General features: G+C 55.9%; 4 protein-coding genes across 4 annotated transcripts; 3 read left to right on the top strand and 1 right to left on the bottom strand.

The window, feature by feature from the left end:
* Positions 1-1236: 1236 nt before the first annotated feature.
* CGGC5_v010057 (Uncharacterized protein) lies at positions 1237-5486 on the top strand (the record flags this gene model as incomplete). The annotated part of the gene is made up of 8 exons (XM_066152257.1): positions 1237-1264; positions 1791-1816; positions 2079-2206; positions 2365-2381; positions 2435-2563; positions 2615-2993; positions 3051-5221; positions 5275-5486. The coding sequence occupies 8 exons, from the start codon at positions 1237-1239 to the stop codon at positions 5484-5486; spliced, it is 3090 nt and encodes a 1029-aa protein (XP_066008532.1).
* Positions 5487-9909: 4423 nt separating this feature from the next.
* On the top strand, positions 9910-11332 carry CGGC5_v010056 (uncharacterized protein; the record flags this gene model as incomplete). Its single annotated transcript, XM_032019522.1, has 3 exons — positions 9910-10379; positions 10435-10872; positions 10933-11332. 3 exons carry the CDS (start codon positions 9910-9912, stop codon positions 11330-11332), a joined length of 1308 nt encoding a protein of 435 aa, XP_031883317.1.
* Positions 11333-12138: 806 nt separating this feature from the next.
* tcf-29 (General transcription and DNA repair factor IIH subunit tcf-29) lies at positions 12139-14159 on the top strand (the record flags this gene model as incomplete). The annotated part of the gene is made up of 2 exons (XM_032019521.1): positions 12139-12280; positions 12331-14159. 2 exons carry the CDS (start codon positions 12139-12141, stop codon positions 14157-14159), a joined length of 1971 nt encoding a protein of 656 aa, XP_031883320.1.
* Positions 14160-14599: 440 nt separating this feature from the next.
* MSP1-0 (Protein MSP1) lies at positions 14600-17719 on the bottom strand (the record flags this gene model as incomplete). The annotated part of the gene is made up of 1 exon (XM_032019520.1): positions 14600-17719. The coding sequence occupies one exon, from the start codon at positions 17717-17719 to the stop codon at positions 14600-14602; it is 3120 nt and encodes a 1039-aa protein (XP_031883321.1).
* Between the last annotated feature and the right edge of the window lie 200 nt (positions 17720-17919).

Here is a 17919-nt window from a genome sequence, read left to right as displayed (position 1 = left end):
GAGCTCGACTGAAATTTCATCCGACTGATGCACTCTACGCAGTATGCGTCCTTGCCAGGAGCGTGATGGACAGTAAAGTATGTGGTTAACGATGAAATCCTTCATTTTTGAGTGAAATTGCAGATGGGATGATCCCACAGTGTGAAGTGGTGTTTATAGCGGGTGTGTCGATCTCGTTTGTTTCGCTCACGCATGGTTGACGTAATGTACGCAGGAGGCTCCTTCATGGATGGACCCCGAGTGCAGCAAAGCTGCCAATCCAGCGCCAAAGCATCCCAATGTTGAGCTGTAAGACATGGAATTGAACCGGCAGCGCTGGAATTGCAAATAGAAATTGTCTCGTCTACGAGCCAGGAGAATCGAGAGGGAGGAATGGGCACAGTCGCCCATCCAAAGCCATTTAGCGGGGATTTATCTTGAGGTAGCACCGAAAATTGGACGGGTTGCAAGGTCATAATTGAGTTGGAGAGTCACTCCATGTACTTTGTATCAATTGCCCTGCCAAACACACCATACAGCAACGTGACCATGTTCGGTGAAGCTGCTGTATCGCACTCATGGCTCTGTTAAACGGCTGTCTGACAGGTTTCTGGCAGACTTTGGAGTTGGTACGGTTTGGTCAAAAGCCACGACGTCTCAGGGAGCGAGGGCAATAACACGGCAGTCAAGTCTTAACAGATTGTTGCTCGAAACACTGCTTTGACGTGAGGGGACGACACAGAGCACGCCCCCCCCCCCCCCCCCCCAATTGGGGGTTGAAGTATGTTCTTAAGTCGTTGCAGGTGCAGACGTAGATTGGCAGAGAGCGGAGGCCGCTCCCGTCCTAACTGCGGCGAGGAAATAAGGGAAGGAAGGAAGGTTGAACTAGCATTCGTACCTCCCTAGGTAAGAGGAGACATGGGAACACATCACACAACTCTGATGCGCTTTTGATTAAGGTAGGCAACCAGCGTCACATACCTTACTTCACGGCGAAGAGGGAACCAACCCAACCTGCTGTGCTGTGGCACTGGTAAGGAGAGATGTCTCGTGCTTGGTAGATTGCCCTGGCTGCAGCGGATTGGCTCGCGGGCCCGTAAACGACCAAGGGGCCACTCATCTGTGACCATCCCCCGGGAGCACTATCCGTCCCACACCACCACGCCCGCGCCTTTTCCTTCGCTAGTCCCCGTCCCCGACCTGAAAGTGACAAGGCACAGGGTACACCGCACCTCAGAGCACTTCCAAGGGCAGCAGATGTACCTTTCTTGGGTTCCCGCCCTCGGTATTTTACCTACGAGGCAATTACCAGGGATTCAAAGTTAGCATATTGGGGGACTTTGGGGACGGGAGGCTCAGCAGGCGAGCACAGTGCACTGGAGCTGGTCACCTCCAGTGGGCACACCCGCACACACGCACACACGCAGTCAGTACGGGTACCTTAGTGGACAGGACACAGCGGTGCCGTACCTTTACCCTCTCGCAGAACCCACTCCACCCGCCCGACCAGACGCCAGCACCACACCAGGGAGTTGCGGTAGGGGACTGGCCGGACCGCACTGGGAAAACAAAGCCTCACCTCACCTCATCTCAACTTCCACACCCAATGCCAACTCCCTCCACGTCCTCGCCCTTTTTCCGCCCACGATCGACGCTGGTCTTCTGCGCCTGCTTCCTCCCCTAACCCTCCATCTCCAGTCGCCCAATTGCGATTTTGTTCGTGCAGTGTCTCTTTGTGCCTGGACGAAGATTTGGGGAAGCTTTCGTTTCTCTCCCCTACCCCTAAGGCCTTCGTGGAGCCTTTTCCCCAGCACACATTCGGAGAGACCTCGACCAGGTGAGACACACAGTCCATCCCATCCACTTCCTCCCATGATTCATTCCTCTCCTATTCCTCGAGCCCAACTTCGACATCTTCGCGACAGCCTCCCTCCTCTTCTTTCTCGCTTGTCGTACTATCGGGCCTGCTTCCCTTCATCCTACGCCGCTGTCGTCGACATCTCCAACCGCTCTTGAGCTGCGACTTCCAGCTACCTGTCCTTGATGGGACTCCCCCCGCTATTCCACCAGCGAAGCTAACCCGCTCAACCTGCTCCCAGTTCAATCTGCCGAGAGCTTCGAAGCCACTGGCAACCTTTTTGTCCGATTACACCGCCGATTTGCAAACCTCGGCAACTGTTTTCTTTCGAGCCCAACGAACCGAAGACCATCCAATTCCCGTCGCAAGGTGTGTGTTGCTGTGGAAATACCCGCCCACATCCCTCCTTCCGTGTATCGACACATGTCCATCAGCTTCCAAAAGTCTACATCCTCCTCTAAGCCGCTGGATTCATCGTCGGATTATTCAAACAAAACTACAAGGAGCCGGGCTAACCCTACCTGCAGGGGACTGGAGGTCATTGGTAGTCAAGGTGGCACTGCCTTCGAAAGATCCCATTCTGTACTACCTCCACAGCCCGAGGCTGCAAGATGGTGCCCCCCAAGAAGCTGCAGAGTGAAATCGGGAACAACGGCAGCAAGAACAATATGTCCTACAACAAGAGAGATGCCGCTATGGGTAAGGCCGACGGAAAGGGCCAGAATGGTACGCACCCCTGCTCAGACACCCGACATGACGGATCTAACAGCCAACAAGGCGCTCGGTCTGGATTTCGAACTGACACCGCCATCTCCACCAACAACCGCCTGGGCAACGAGCGAGCCCTTCAGCCGTGGGTTCCAGACGCCGGCGATGGCATTGATGGGAGCTTGGAGAAATCCTCCAGCGGCGGAGCCTGGGACCAGTTCGCCGAGAACGAGCGACTCTTCGGCTTGAAGACTGACTATGACGAGAACATCTACACTACCACCATTGACAAGAGCCATCCTCAATACCGCGAGCGCATGGCTGCTGCAGACCGCAAGGCTCGAGAGATCGAGCGAAGCCTTCCCACAACGGCTCACGTCGCCGAGGAGCGTGTGATGGACTTCGTCGGTGGTGGTGGTAACGATCAGGGCGGTGATGAGGAAGACAAGTAAGAACGCTTCCTTCGTCATGTCCCGCTGCAACGTTCAACTGACAATTGGTTTAGGTATAGTGGAGTCCGGCGCGACAAGTACACGCCCCCAGCCAAGCGAGCTCCTTCATCTCAGTCTACGGTGACTGGCGCCCCTGTCGATCCCGCAATCATCTCTTCGCAGCTGAGGGCGCCGGCGAAGAAGCAAACCGCGGTCAAACCAGAGGATGCCAAGCTCCTCAACCAACTCGCAAACAAGGGCGGCGCTGCGCAGGGAGGGGAAGCTCCCAAGCCTGCTGATTCTAAACCTGCCGCGAAGCCGACTCCGAAGCAAGAGCCAGCAAAGTCAACCGAGTCGAAGCCAGCGGACGCGAAGGCTACTGCTGCGAAGGCCAACGATGCCAAGACCGACAAATCTGCTGCTGCAGCCCGTCCCTCGGCGGCCACTAGTCGCACCATCTCTCCTCAAGTCAAGGAGGGTGCACCAAGTGCTGCGTTGACTGTGGAGCGCGATGTTCTCAACTCTTTCAAGTCGTTTGCTAGCCAACAGCGACAAAACGCAGAGAAAGTTCGGAGCAGCAAGGCCAAGGCCGACAAGGAGGTCAAGTTGACAGAGTTGAAGAAGTTTGCCGACACCTTCAAGCTGTCAACCCCCGTCCCATCCGATCTGATTGGTATCATCGCCAAGGACCCATCCAAACAGAAGGAGATCCAGGCAAAGGCGCTCCAGAATGCTGAAGACATTGCCCGTGCCAAGGCAGACGCTGCCACAAAGCCCAAGGAAACTCCGTCAAAGGATGGTGCTTCTAAGTCGGCTGCCGACACCCCGGCCACACAGTCTGTCACTACAGACACAAGAAGTGCCTCACGTCCGACTCCCACGCAGCACACGATATCTCCCTCGAACGTACCGAACCGCCATCCGAACGCTCGTCAATCTTATGCTTCTCCCCAGTACCACACCCAAACGTACCGGAACGACAGGTCAGGACAGCACATGGCGCAGCAGAATCGTCAGCCGCTGGCGCAGCGTCTCCGCAACGTCGAGCAACAGAAGATGTCGCAACCGCCGGCACACCCGCATGGTGGCGGCCAGGATATGCGTCTCCCTCCGACTGGGCCGGCAAACAATAACGAGGCGTTCTCTCGACGCATCACTGGCGTTCCGAGCCACATTGGTGGAAAGTTAAACCCAAATAGCCACGAGTTCAGACCCAGTCCCTTCGCCGCGTCTTTCAACCCCAATGGTCACCCCAGTGCGGGATCTAGCCCTCGCTCCTCCGCTGCAAACAATGCGCCGACGAGCGATGCGACGACTCTCGTGAGCTCGGCGCCCACTGGCCAGCTAATCCGCCGCAAGACGAAGACGGTTGATGTCAAGAAGTGCTACATCCTTGCTCACGTCAAGACTTACCAACCACCTCAGGGCCGCAACTGGGATGACAACGAAGGATTGAGACCGTCCTACGACACCCCGCCTACGTGGAGACAGGTTCAAGATAATGAGAAGCCTGATTCCACGATGCACATTACGTCCAAGGAATTTCTGGAGCGTCAATCATTTGCCTCCTCGTCCATCGCCACGCCAAACCACACGCACGTCGTCCCCAGTGCCCATCAGCATCAGCTCCCTTTCCATCTGCAGCAGCCTGCGCATGGTATGGGCCCGCGCCAGTCACCTCATATGCCGCCTATGCCGATGCAGAATCAACATGGAGGCCACGTGCCTCACGGACCCTACCAAAACATGGACGATCACAGGATGATGCACTCCAACTCGGCACAGTCTTTTGCGTCGCCTCGAATGGGCCAGGTTCCTATCACCTACACGCCAGCCATGGGCTCCGCCGGTCAGGTGCCCTACAACCAGCCGATGATGCAGCCATTCGTGCCAGGCACGCCGAACATGGGCGGCTTCCGCAACTTCTCCAACAATCACCAGTACATGCCGCAACAGCCTGGTGCACCTATGGGAGGACCGATGATGCCGCAATTCATGAATCCCCAGGGGATGGTACCAGCACCTCAGATGCCAATGTACGCCGGAGGCCATGCGCAGTTCATGCCTCCGAACGCCGCGCCGCCCCAGCCTATCCCGGGATCCAACGGCTATCCTAGTCCCGGACGACCAGTCGCGCCCATGATGGCCCACCAAGGTTCGCAGCAGGGTCAACCGGTGTACGGCATGAGTCCCAACGTGCAGTACCAGCAGCCGGCCTTCACCCCGCAGCAGCCTGGCGGTCAGGGTAAGATGGTACCTGGCGCCCGCTTCCAATAAGTTGCTAACGGTTCAACTTAGTTGGCAGGGGTTACAACGGTCCGGGTCCTCAGCACTTCGGGACGAGTCCCTCCCAAATGCATTCATACGGAGCCCAGCATCGAAGTGGAAGTAACACCTACGGAGCCAAGCCCTTCAACAACCACGGACAACACCAAGGGTCTCAGCAGGGCGCGGCAGTCCCAGCCGGTGGCCCCGGGCGCGGTCCTGATGGCTCCGAGGAGGCCAAGTGAATGGTGAAAACAGCACCGTGGCAGAGGTAGACCGTCGCCGTCTGGAATGCCGCCCTCGCCAACATTTATGCCTGGTCAGCTCCCGCTGTTAATCGAATATCGTTTACCGGCTGGACTTGAGCGGACACAGGCACTTCGGCATTTCATGGCGGCAAGGGGGATTATGTTAGGGGGCCCATCCAGCGGCAGGCAACGGGGTCGATCCTGTTGCCCGAGCAATGGATGGAGGTATTCTTTCTGTGCGCCATACCATTTATCGGCAGAAAGTTACTTGTTGGCAAGAAATGATCCAGGTTATTCTTGCAGGATAGCTAGGTGATACGGAGGCGAGGGAGATGCTGCCGCTTGGATGTCACCGAGGGGGGAGGTGACTGGGTCTGGCTAGAAGTAGGAGACGATTGAGGACCAGAGAGGACGAACGTGGGGACGTTTGGCCATGATCCGGATGCGTATCTGAAGGCTGGGTGGTGCGGACAGCTCAGCAGAGATATGAGGGGCAGAAGCGTGAGAGCTGGCAGTTTAGGCTAGAGCCATCTATCAATAGGTGGCTTGAACATGATAAACCATTACTTCATACACATGTCCAACGAGTGGCTGTCGTCTGTCGCCCATGTCGGGAAAAATAAACTCTGACCGAATGCTTTAAATTTGACCCCGACGACCAGTGTTCACCTTGGAACTGGATGGGTGGTCAAGAGAAAAGGGAGAAAAGAATGAGGGCTTCACTAGTGTTGCAGCGACGACTGGGGCGGAAACTACGGCATCGAAGTGCGCCCTGGGGCGGCAGACGAGTTTGAAAATGGAACATGATCATGTGTAGTTGCTGACAGTTACATAAGAGAGATTCGGGCTCGCGTTAGGCGCAGGAGGGTCATATTTTTGGGCGTGGCAGGGTTGAGATGACGCAGGCGGCAGAAATAAAGACAGAGTCGCATTGTGCGGGTTAGATATAGCACACATACACAGAGATGGGGAGAGGGCTGATGTGAGAGGGTTAATGACAGAATTATCCAATGTCAGTCGCCTGGTGTGGCCGGCTGGGATTAAGGTAAGGTATGATCGGTCGGGGCACGGCGGGATCAGATCACAGGAGAGAGGTTAAGGGACGGTCGTGGAGTTCGATTTTCGGTCAAATGTGACTACATTTTGCTGGGCGGCAGCGGTGGTGGGTGGAGGATGGCAGGAAACATTCTTATTCGTGGCGGCTGCACGGGGCATGCCATTTGACGGCGCATGTCGCATGTTTCAAGTCTTCACCTTTCCTAACCTGGCTGGACGTTTTACCTACTTAGCAGAGGAAGAAAAAATGCCTGCGGGCCTCGGCCCCAGGTAACTGCGTTATATAAGCTACGTGGTTCAAAAAAGAGACTTTTTGAGACTAATTAACAGGATACTCACAGATAGTAGCTACACTACTGCGAATCCTCCCACGCCTAATACCACTATATCTTAGCTAATAAGGCTATCTACTATACTAATATTGCTAGTATCTCTAATAATATAATCTCCAAGGGTTAATATAAAGTACTATTATTAATTACTATTAGTATATATTTAAAAACTTTTTATATATAAGTAATATAGTTAGTTTATTATTAAGCTTCTTAGAAGCTACATATAGCTTAATAAGCTAAACTAAACTCTTTAATAATAACTTATCTTACTATCTATTAAAATTAGCTTATCTATTCTCTTAGAGCTAATATTCTTAATAAGATTTATATAGAAGTAAAGATATTATTAGAAGTTAGGATCGTTTAAATACCTAACTATAGTAATCTCTATATTATAAATATTAGTAAGATTAAGTTAAGCTATTTTAAAAGAGATTAATAAAGATATTATAGAGAGGTTAATATAGTATTATAATCTCTATAGCTAGCTTAGCTAGTTTTATAGCTATACTAATCCTTACTTTTAAGGTTCTCTATAACCTTAAAAAATAAGGCTAAATAGTATTATATCTATTATGCCTTGAAGCTTATTAGTAAAAAAAATCTCTTTCTAGAATACTAAAAAACTGGGTAACAAAACCAAAGCAAAGCAGAGGAAGAAAAAAAAATCCCCGTCACGTCACAATCGGTTCCCGGGGGAGGCTGCCGCTTAGGGAGGCGCTGGAGCGGGGACACCTGGTCAAGGAAGGGGGATGCTGAGGGAAAATCGCAGATCCTGGACAGTGGGACCATTTGGCTTGGCCCACTGCGATTCCCTCATTTGCTGCTGTTCGATATTCAGATGCCTGAAGAGCGCAACGACTACCATGCACCTCGTGGTGGTGCAGTGCTTCCAACAACACGTTCACTGCGGTGGTACAGCTGGAGATGAGCGCTGTGAGGTGGTGTCACAGGGCAGGTTGAGTAAACGGGCTGCGCCAATCACGGCAACGGGCGGCTCACCGATGCCAGGCACGCGGGCCGTCTGATTGGATCCGGTCTGGATCCGAACCGTCGAACACGTCGTGGTGCCCCTGCTCTCTTCAGTGAGGTGCAGTGTGTCGTGCTACATTGCTCCCAGGGCAGGGAAGGAAGCTGCCCAAGGTCTCTTTGAAGGCGGCGGCGGCGACAACGGCCAGAAGGTAGGTCAGTTTGCGCCCCTTGCGCTTCAGATCTTTGGCGCGCAACTGCCGCTGTGGCCTCCCATTCGTGCATCCGTCCCTTCGCCAATGACTGGGCTGGATCAAACCTCACGTCTAGTTTCTGACCAGTGACTGCCGCTCTCTCCGTGTTCATCCCACTTTTTTTTTTTTTTATCGGGGCAGAAAATCAGAGACAAACGCGCCTGTCTCTGTCTCTCCTCTCGGTCAGTCTTAGCCTTAGCGTAGGTATCTTGGGCGCCCTCCCGCCGCTGTCCCCGCCGTTGGTACAAATGTGTGTGTCACTAGAGACCACGCCTTTGTGGAGCGACGACGTTGAGCTGGGCCCACAATGCGGCGGCAGGCGTGGTTGGGCCGTTCTGTGCTAGGGCGCAAGGGGTGAAGACACAGGAATCTTGCGGTCCCTCTAGGCGCAAGTCGAGTTTCTCGAGGTTTTCTCGTCTGTTGGACAGGATTAAAGGGCACGGGAGAGCCGAGGGTTGCGGCCCGATTTTTGGATCTGAAAAAAGAATCCAGAGGGAGAAGGAAAGGGAGGCTTGGATTCAGAAGTAGGTCGTAGGTCGTAGTCCAGACTGGATCGGCCGGCCTGGGTACAGATACTCTGGAGGGATTATCATGATGGAAACCGCCAGCTCAGAGCTGCCAGCATCCGAATAGCCGATTGCAAGAACAGCTTGAAGCTGAGGTAGATCTACAAGCGTCTAGGAGGCATCCAGCTTGCGAAGATGAGGTATCTCAAAGTAGAAGGTGCCGAAGAACCTGAACAGATCCTGAACAGTGCAGGGAAGCAGCAGGCCGACAGGGGTCGTTCCTTTCCGGCGCGAGAAGACCATGAAGGGTAGGAGTGGTGTTGGCCAAGCGCAGCGCACCCCGCGACCGCCAGCCAACCCGCAGGCGGGATGGGATCACCTCTCCTCAGGGCAGAATGCAGACAGCCTGGTACCTGCACTAGAGCGGGATATCTGCAGAGTCTGGGAGGCAGACCGGCCCTTCACCCTTGCCTTCTTCGCCCTCCTCGCCCTTGACCCTGGTTCGGCGCGCCTTGCCTTCTTTCGACGGGCTGGTTGACTGCGGATCTCATCAACGATAAAGAGCCCGTGACAGCCTCCCGCCTTCCTGAGTCTCTTGCTCCATCCGCACCTGACATCAACAACACCTCGATCGGGTCTCGGCTTCTCTTTCTCTTCTCTTCCCTTACCTCACTTTCCATTCTCTTGCTTCCTGACCTTCCCTGATATTGCGTCACACACGACACCAAATTCACTGTTGCTCAAGCAGAAACCAAAATCCAAACTTTTTAGCCTGGGTACCTACCTTGCCTGGCTTACACACACCTTCCTTACACACACACACAACACACACCTGCGCACCAAAGTAGCAGACCCACGAAGAAGAAGAAGGCACGCCGTTCCTTCCCTGCCTCCTTCCACATCGCAACGGTTACGTACTGGGCTTTCCCGACCAACCTTCTTGCACAACCAACACATTCCTTCCTTACTCTTCATTGTCAGTCCTTGGACTTTTGTTTTCCTTCGAGCTGTGCTCGAGTCTGCAATCCCCATTTTCGGATATAAAAAAATCCAAGACGCCCGTCTCAGTCACCTTGACTTGAACCGTCTCACCCTCATTCACCTCTTTCACCTTCACAACAACAATACAACCCCAAGCCCGGGATCACACCTGACCCGCGCACATATCAGGACGAGGAGCAAACTCACACTCATTCAAGAGCCAAGTTTTCCCCAACCTTCACCTACACCCTTCCATCTTCTCGGCCTTTCCTCGAGATTCTTTTTCTTCCTCTCTCAATAACCTCAGGAAAAAGACATCATGAAGTCCTCCTTCGCCGTCACCATGTGGTCGCTGCTGGTCAGCCAGGGTATGGCTCACATGGCCATGACCTACCCTCCTCCTCTGCGCTCCAAGGAGAACCCGTTTTCCACCTCGGCCAACATCGACTACAGCATCACCAGTCCTCTGAGTGCTTCGGGTAGCGACTTCCCCTGCAAGGGCACCCTCAACCTCCTGGGAACTGCGGCTGCCCAGTCGGTCGCTACCTGGCAGGCCGGTCAGCAGTACAACATGACCATCGCCGGCGGTGCCAACCACAACGGCGGTAGCTGCCAGGCTGCTCTCTCTTACGACAAGGGCCAGACCTTCACCGTCATCCACAGCTACATCGGTAACTGCCCTCCCGCTGGCACCTCGTCCTTCAAGTTCACGGTCCCCGCCGACGCTCCTGCCTCCTCGGATGCCCTCTTCGCTTGGACCTGGTTCAACAACGTTGGCAACCGCGAGTTGTATGTCCCCCAGCTTTCTCCTCGAGTAATTCTGAGCCTTGCTGACCATTCACAGCTACATGAACTGCGCCGTCGTGACCGTCACTGGTGGCAGCAGCGGTGCCTCGAGCAGCGCCACTTCCTCGTTCAGTAGCCGCCCCAAGATCTTCGAGGCCAACATCGGCAATGGCTGCAGCACTGCTGAGGGCTCTGACGTCGCGTTCCCCAACCCCGGCCCGGATGTCGACAACACTTCCAGCAAGACCGCGCCCCCCTCCGGCAACTGCGCTGCCGCTGCTGGCGGTGGCTCCGGTGGTGGCAGCTCTGCCGCCCCCGCCAACCCCGTCGCTTCCAGCGCTCCGGTCGCCAGCAACCCTGTCGCTGCACCCTCTTCTCCTGCCGCGGCTCAGCCTAGCGTTGTCGCTCCCGTCTCCTCGGCTATCCAGAGCGCGCCTCAGTTCAGCCTTGCGCCCACCACTGGCGCCGCTACAGGCTCTCCCGTCGCCACTTCGCTGTGAGTAGCTTTCCCACCCACCCACTCACTTCTGTAGATCACATTGCTAACCGTCTACAGCCCTGGCGGCGTCTTCATTCCCGTGTCCAGCAGCAGCGTCTCTTGCGACTCTGAGGTGGAGACCAAGACCACTCTCGCTACCATCAGCAGACCGGCTCAGACCAACGCTGCTCCCACGGCTAGCGACATCGTGCCTGTCCCCACTCCCACTGCCCTTCCCTCGGGCGGTGCCAATGCTCCAGGCTCCATGACTCCTGGCCTTGCCTGTACCGATGAGGGCCAGTGGCTCTGCATCGAGGGCACTCACTTCCAGCGATGCGCTTCCGGACGGTGGTCGGTTATCATGAGTATGGCTGCTGGTACCAAATGCCAGTCCGGAACCACTGAGTTCGTCACCTGGGCTAAGAAGAGAAACCACAAGAGAGCCCACGTCCGCCGCTTCCGCTCTGGACACATCTGATTCTTCCAAGGGATGCTTCGATGGCAGCTAGCATGACGGGCCCTTTGGTCTAGACTGTTATGTCGCTTCCGAAGACCTTTACGTTTTTATGCCCTTTGGATGATCAATCACGTGGGCTACGACATTCTTATGAGAACTGTATGAGATACGCGGGATGGGGGTCAAACATCATAGACATGGGAACAACCTGGTCTGGTTTCGCAATTTCGGCGTTGAGGTTGACATTGAATCTCCAGGACTGGCTCTTGGTTGGCATGGTATGGTTGGCTGGCAGGCAAAATACGTCAGGTAAAACAAATAGCAACGCGCAATTCAATGATCGTTGTAACACGAGAAAATAGCGCGGATGATATGATGCTGTGACGTTGATGTTAAAGTGAAAAAGACTTTGGGGTCTGCTGCAGGTGGAGAGCGCCTCAATCACAGGCATCCACCAGCTGCCACCAGCTGGTGTAGAGCACAATGCACCTGCACGCCACCGTAGGCGACATCAGCACCTGTTCTCTCTTGTGGCTGGATCATTAAACCTGAGACTTCACATTCAACTAAAAGGCGCCGCTCACTCACGAACTGCACCAACCAGCGGCATAATTATCCAAGAGACCGACTGGGCTTGGGACGGGCAATTGTTGGACAAATTTTGACGACGTCGCGTTGGCCTGTGCGGCCGCGCCTGACACATTTGGTCCCTTGCAACCAGGGTAGCTCTCACTCACGTCGACCGCATCCTCAGAAGGCTGGAGCAGGAAGTGATGACTGGAGGAACACGTTCATGAGGCTTGCTCAATAACCCCAACAACGCGAATATGGCGATACCATCCGGCAGAGCGTCGTTCAAGAAGAAGGATGGTGTCTTGACGTTGACGCCGGATCAGCAGTCCGTCATCTGGACACCCGCGCCTGGCAATGGCCCGCCCACCGTATCGCTATCGCTTGCCAACATCACGAGTGAGTCTTTCGAGTTCATGAGCTGGCACCGCTCGCTGACGTGACAACAGACTTGCAACAAACACCAGACACCGCGGCCAAGGTGATGCTCAAGATCTTTGAGAAGCCACCTGATGCCACAGACCAGGTGCCGTACCTCTTCCACTTCACGTCAGAAGAGGCCCGATCCGAGGCGAACGCCATCAAGGACCTCCTTTCAAGACTCCTCGCCGACATACGATCCGGCGACCCCAACCTGCCCAAGCCAGCCGGGACACCAAACCCTCACGCAAATGGCGGGAACTCCACCCCCAATCCTGGGGCAGGCGGCTCAGGCTCCGGCTCCATGGCTTTCGCGAGCTCTGTCAACTCCAAACCCAGCACAGCGCGTTGGTTCGACGACACCCATCTCAAGGGCGATATCGAGTTACAGCAATCCCTCATGAAGAAAGACCGGACCCTGCACCAGACGTACATGGACGCCCGCGCCACAAAACCCGAATCCATCTCTGACGCTGCGTTTAACGCGCAGTTCTGGTCCACCCGCACCAACCTACTCCGTGCTCACGCCATCGAGGTCAACCAGCAAAAAGGAGCCTACAATATCCTGCCCGCCATCAAGCCACGTCTCGAGAACGATGTGCTCAAGCTCGACATCACCGTGGAAATGGTCCAGCTCATCATGGCACAGCACCCGCTCGTCAAGCGTCTGTACGACGAGAACGTGCCCAAGGTGCCCGAGAACGAGTTCTGGTCGCGCTTCTTCCTCAGCAAGCTCTTCCGCACCCTCAAGGGCGACAGAATCTCGGACGAGAAGAAAGAGGGCATCCGCCGCGACGCGCTCTTTGACGCCCACGATGCGAGCGAGAACACGGCCACGTTCCAGCGCAAAAGCATGGCCCAGAGCGTGCCGCACATCATCAACGTCTACGGCAACGAGGAGAACCAGGGCGGCTTCCGCAGCGGAAACCAAAAGGACGTCGAAATGCGTCCCCGCAAAAACGTGCCCATCGTCAACACCCTCAACTCTCTCAGCGAGAGAATGTTGGCCAACGTCGCCCCCACAATCGACAGGGAAAACGGCGACGATCCAGAAGACTCAACCTTCCAAGAGCTCGCCCTTCGCGACCTGCAAGGCGACGCAAAGGAAAACAAAATCATCCTCAACGTCAAGGAACAGAACCGCTTCTTCTCCAAAAAGCAAGAGACACAATCAGCAAACAACCTCGCCTTTGCCAAGCAGAACCCCGCCGACGTCATCTTCGAGATCCAGTCGGACCTCGAGATGATCGAGACGGACGACGCCGACGGCCTTAACCTCCGCGCCGGCATCGGCATCATCGACGACAGCGACAGCGACGAAGAGACCCAGCGGCGTCCGCACGTCGGCTCCCGCGCGGCACGCAAGGCGGCCGGCGAAGACATCATGGCGGGCATCCGCCAGCGGCGCGCGGAAAAGTACGGCGACGCCTCGGCCGACGCGACCAGGCCCATGGGCCTCCCAGCCGAGATTGCGGAGCGCTGCCAGCTGACGCACGCGACGACCGTAGAGTTCCTGCACCAGTTCTGGAACGCGTTCCTGTCCGGCGACCCGGACCGCGCGAACGAGCTGCAGTATCTCGTTGAGTCTCTCAAGCGCTCCGCCGAGCGCATCCATGCGGTCGCCGACGAGGCCGAGAAGGCCCGCGACGACATCATCGCGGCGAAGAAGAAGGAGATTATAGACCACTACAAGGCAACCGGCAAGAAGATTCGCGGGTGGCGGCCGGAGCACGAGAAGGGCGGACGCAAGGCCGTGCTGGCGGTGATGCAGCCCACGCTGGAGGCGTTGAAGAAGGCCCAGGCAGATTACCAGCGGGCTCTCGCGGCCGAGGGCGTGCAGCTCTCTACGGAGGCCTGAGTTACATGACCCTGCCCAAATTATTAAATTGTTCTCGAGTTGAATACGTCATGAGAGACATGGCGCGAATGTAGTAGTACTATAGATCTTTACAGGAAAAAGCCCCTTTTTGATTTCGCCAGTATCATGCAGATACACGGCTATCATCACTTCTGCAACGTACCTGATGCAGCCAACTACCTAGACAGATGTCTCAATGTTGATACACTCTTATCCGTCCACTCTCAAGCTTCTCTATAGTCGTATAGACCTTTCACGAGACGGGACCTATCGCGGGTTTTTTATGGAAATCATACAGGCCCAGGGAGAATATGAGATGATACCTTTCCGGTCTACTAGCAAGAGGTTGCCCTCTTGAAACGAGAAAACAGACAAAGGAAAGATGGATGGAAGAAAAAAAAAGGATTGAGTCTGAATTTTTTAAGAATGAGTTGGTGAATTTACACTGCAACAGCTTGCCGTACCCTAGCCTCCTCCGCATCGCTCGGCGTCGGGATGACGCCGAAGCCCATACCCTTACGCTTCTGGCTGTTCTTGGACCGCACGTCGCCGTACTTTTCGTCGAAGCGCCGTATGCTCTTGAGACTGTCCATGTCCTCGCTGACGCTGGCGGCAATCATCTTGAGCGCCTTGTCAAAGTGATGTTTCCTCAGCGTGCGCTTGGGGGGGAAGACGTAGGGCTCCGGGCCGGTGTGCTTGGCGGCCTCCTCGGACTCCTCCTGCACGGCGGTCATGGCGGCGGCGACGCAGAGGTTCTTGAGGTCGGAGCCGGAGTAGAGGACCGTCTGGCGCGCAACGTCGTCGATGGACACGGAGTCGTCGAGGTCCTCGCCCTTGAGCAGGATGCGCAGGATCGAGGCGCGGTCCTGCTTGAGGGGGAGGTCGACGAGGATCTTGCGGGGCAGGCGGCGGAGGACGGCGTCGTCGAGGTCGAAGGGGCGGTTCGTGGCGACCATGATGAAGGCCTTTGTGTCATTCATGCCGTCCCATTCCCGGAGGAACTGGTTGATGGTCTCGCGATGGGCGGCGCGGTTGCGTTGGCCGCGGGCGGCGAGCAGGGCGTCGGCCTCGTCGATGAAGATGACCAGCGGCGAAAGCTTCTTGGCCAGGGAGAAGAGGGCGCGGACGTTTTTCTCGGACTGGCCGACATACATGTCGTTGATGCTGGCGCCCGAGACTTCGAGCATGTTTGCGCCAGACTCCTTGGCGACAGCCTTTGCTAGGAGAGTCTTACCGGTACCGGGGGGTCCATAGAGAAGGCAACCTGGGATCCTGTCGGTGGCGAGAACGCCATAGGTGAAGGCTTCAGGCCGGATCAGGGAGAGGGATGTGAGGAGCTTGAGAGCGGACTTGGTCTCCGGGTCGGCGTGGACGTCATCAAAGGTTGTCTTGATCTCATTGGAGTTGACGAGGCCTGCCAGCAGCTTCTTCTCGTAGTCGTTGTAGCTGCCGGATACACGAAGACGTTCGGGCTCGGCGCGAGCGGAATCGGCGGATGATGAGGAGGGAGAGGAGGGTTTTGAGCGGGTTGGTTTGTCCTGGACGCGGTGCAGTTGGGCGGTGCTGTAGGAGCTCGACTCCACGACGTCGAAAAGAACGCGCCAGGACTGGTCTGGGGAGACGGAGCCCTGGCAGGCGTAGAAGAGGCGGGTGATGTGGTAGACGTCCGGAAGGGGGAGCACAGAGGTGGCGAGGACGCGGGGGATGAGAGAGACTTCCATGTAAGAGCCTTCTGCGTCGTCAAGAAGGAATTGTGGTGGGTGCGACTTCGAGACGCCGACGATGCGGAGCTTGGAAGTGTCCGGGGAGGACCCGGCGATGGTGCGAAGCATGTGTTGGATGTTGCGCAGGTTTTCTTGCAGGTAGTCGTTTGCCTCGTAGATCTTCTTCGTGTTGCTTGCGTTGGTGATGCGCTGAAAGTTCAGGGGGAGCGGAACGAGGCATTCCTCGGCAGCAATATCCTTCAGTGTTGTGGCGTACTGCTCCGATGGGTTCTCGTTGGAGGAGGTGCCGACGAGCGTCACTCTCCGGCCAGACCGCCACATTGTGTCAACGATGGAACGCAGTCTGCCAAGGATGAGAGCCCCCTCAAGAGTCATATTGAGCTCAACGAAGTCATCAACATGGATGATGAGGTTGCGATCCGGTTGCGAAGACGTCTTTGTCGTCGCGTTGGCGATCTCCTCAAGGGCGGCATTGATCTTGAGGTTCTCCCAGCGGTCGACGGAGGGAAGCATGTAATCCTTTGCGCCCTCCTTGATCTTCTGAAGCTCATCCTCCATGGGGTTGTTGAAACCGTTTCCTCCTTCTTGTTGGTTGATATGAACCCACGCAGCCTCAATTTCTCCAGCCACATCTTCATCGCTCGGCTTGGCAGGCTCCTCCGATTTCGCCAAGCGGCCGTTCATCTCTGCCGCGCGGTATCCCATCATGGAGATGGGGCCTCTGGAGTATGCGCAGTCCTGGCCGATGTAGTCGCCCACGAGCATGCCCAGCTCCTGCGCATCAAGATGGGTGATGTCCGCTTCTACGCACGAAGCAACATGCTTCATGAGTTTCCTCGTATGGCTTCGACCAGTGTAATTCGGGATGTGAACGACCGTAAGAGGCCTCTTGAGTTCCCTACCCAGCATGTCCGTTGTTGGTTGCAGCGCAAGCTCGGCGCGCACCGCCGTGACGATCTCACCCCGAATCCTAGGATCAAACAATCGCAGACCGTCACGTTTTGGCAGCGGCCGTCCCTCCTCGATATACTGCTCGACAAGCGTCTGGAGTACACCATCCTGATCCGCTGTCTGCTCCTGTATGGGATCGCTATTTATTGTGTCTCTCGTGTGTTGCGACAGAATGTTCGACAAAACAAACTTGTTAGAGTAGCGAAGCATGTCGGCGAAGTCTGTCGTGGGAAGCGGCTCTCGGGAGCTTTGCAAGTTGTTTGAAGACCGCATCTCGTCAATAGAAAGGCTCAACCACTGCGATGCTTCAGCCAGTATCCTGTTCCGCCTCTCAACAGCCTCGGTATTGCCCTCGCGCAAGTTGCGCAACGCATCCTGCAGCCTCGATTCGCTCCATGAAGCCTGGCTAAACACTAGATCCAAGTCCTTCCATAGCAGGTCGTGCCAGCGGGCGCCCATGTACCGGTGGTGCCAAAGATCGTTCGTGAGGGTATTGATTCGGTTTTCGGGGTCGTAGAGCGACACGTTGCTGTCGAGGAAACTCTGCGGCAGCTTCACAGGCGGAAGCTCGTCCGCCGCTCTCGGCCTCGAAAGGCGCGCTCGGGCAGACGCAAACGCGCCGCCTCTCGATCTGCGGAAAGCCGACTCGTTTGTGGGCTGTTCGGTTTTCACACCGTCCTGATCTCTGCTGTTGCCGTCATCCTGCTCGCTCGCGGGTTTTTCTGGTGGCTTTCCGTCGTCTGCGCCGCCTTCGGACGGGCCTTTCCGCAACCTGAAGGACGGGTGGAAGTGTCGACACTGGCGGCGGGCCGAGAACGCTGCTAACCTCGACGACGCAGAGACTCGAGAGGCTGAGGCAAGGGCCCGTGGCCCTATTGCATGCATTCGGAAGAAACAAGGGCGATATGCCAATAATTGGCGGTGTCGTTGTAGGGCGAAAGCACTCTTTGTCGACAAGCTCTTTGAGCCGGCGCTGTGCTTAGTGAGGGCGGCGGAATCTCGGCAGACTCTTCACCGAGCCTCACCGAGGACCACACCGAATGGGCTTGTGATTCGATCGAGAAATGGGGCCCATGACCCAGCCA

The sequence above is a fragment of the Colletotrichum fructicola genome, assembly GCF_000319635.2.
Source record: "Colletotrichum fructicola Nara gc5 chromosome Unknown KSG_Nara_v1_contig05, whole genome shotgun sequence".
NCBI classification, from domain to species: Eukaryota; Fungi; Ascomycota; class Sordariomycetes; order Glomerellales; family Glomerellaceae; genus Colletotrichum; species Colletotrichum fructicola.
The sequence above is the reverse complement of the archived record's forward strand: the minus strand, read 5'-3'. Positions and strand labels throughout refer to the sequence as shown.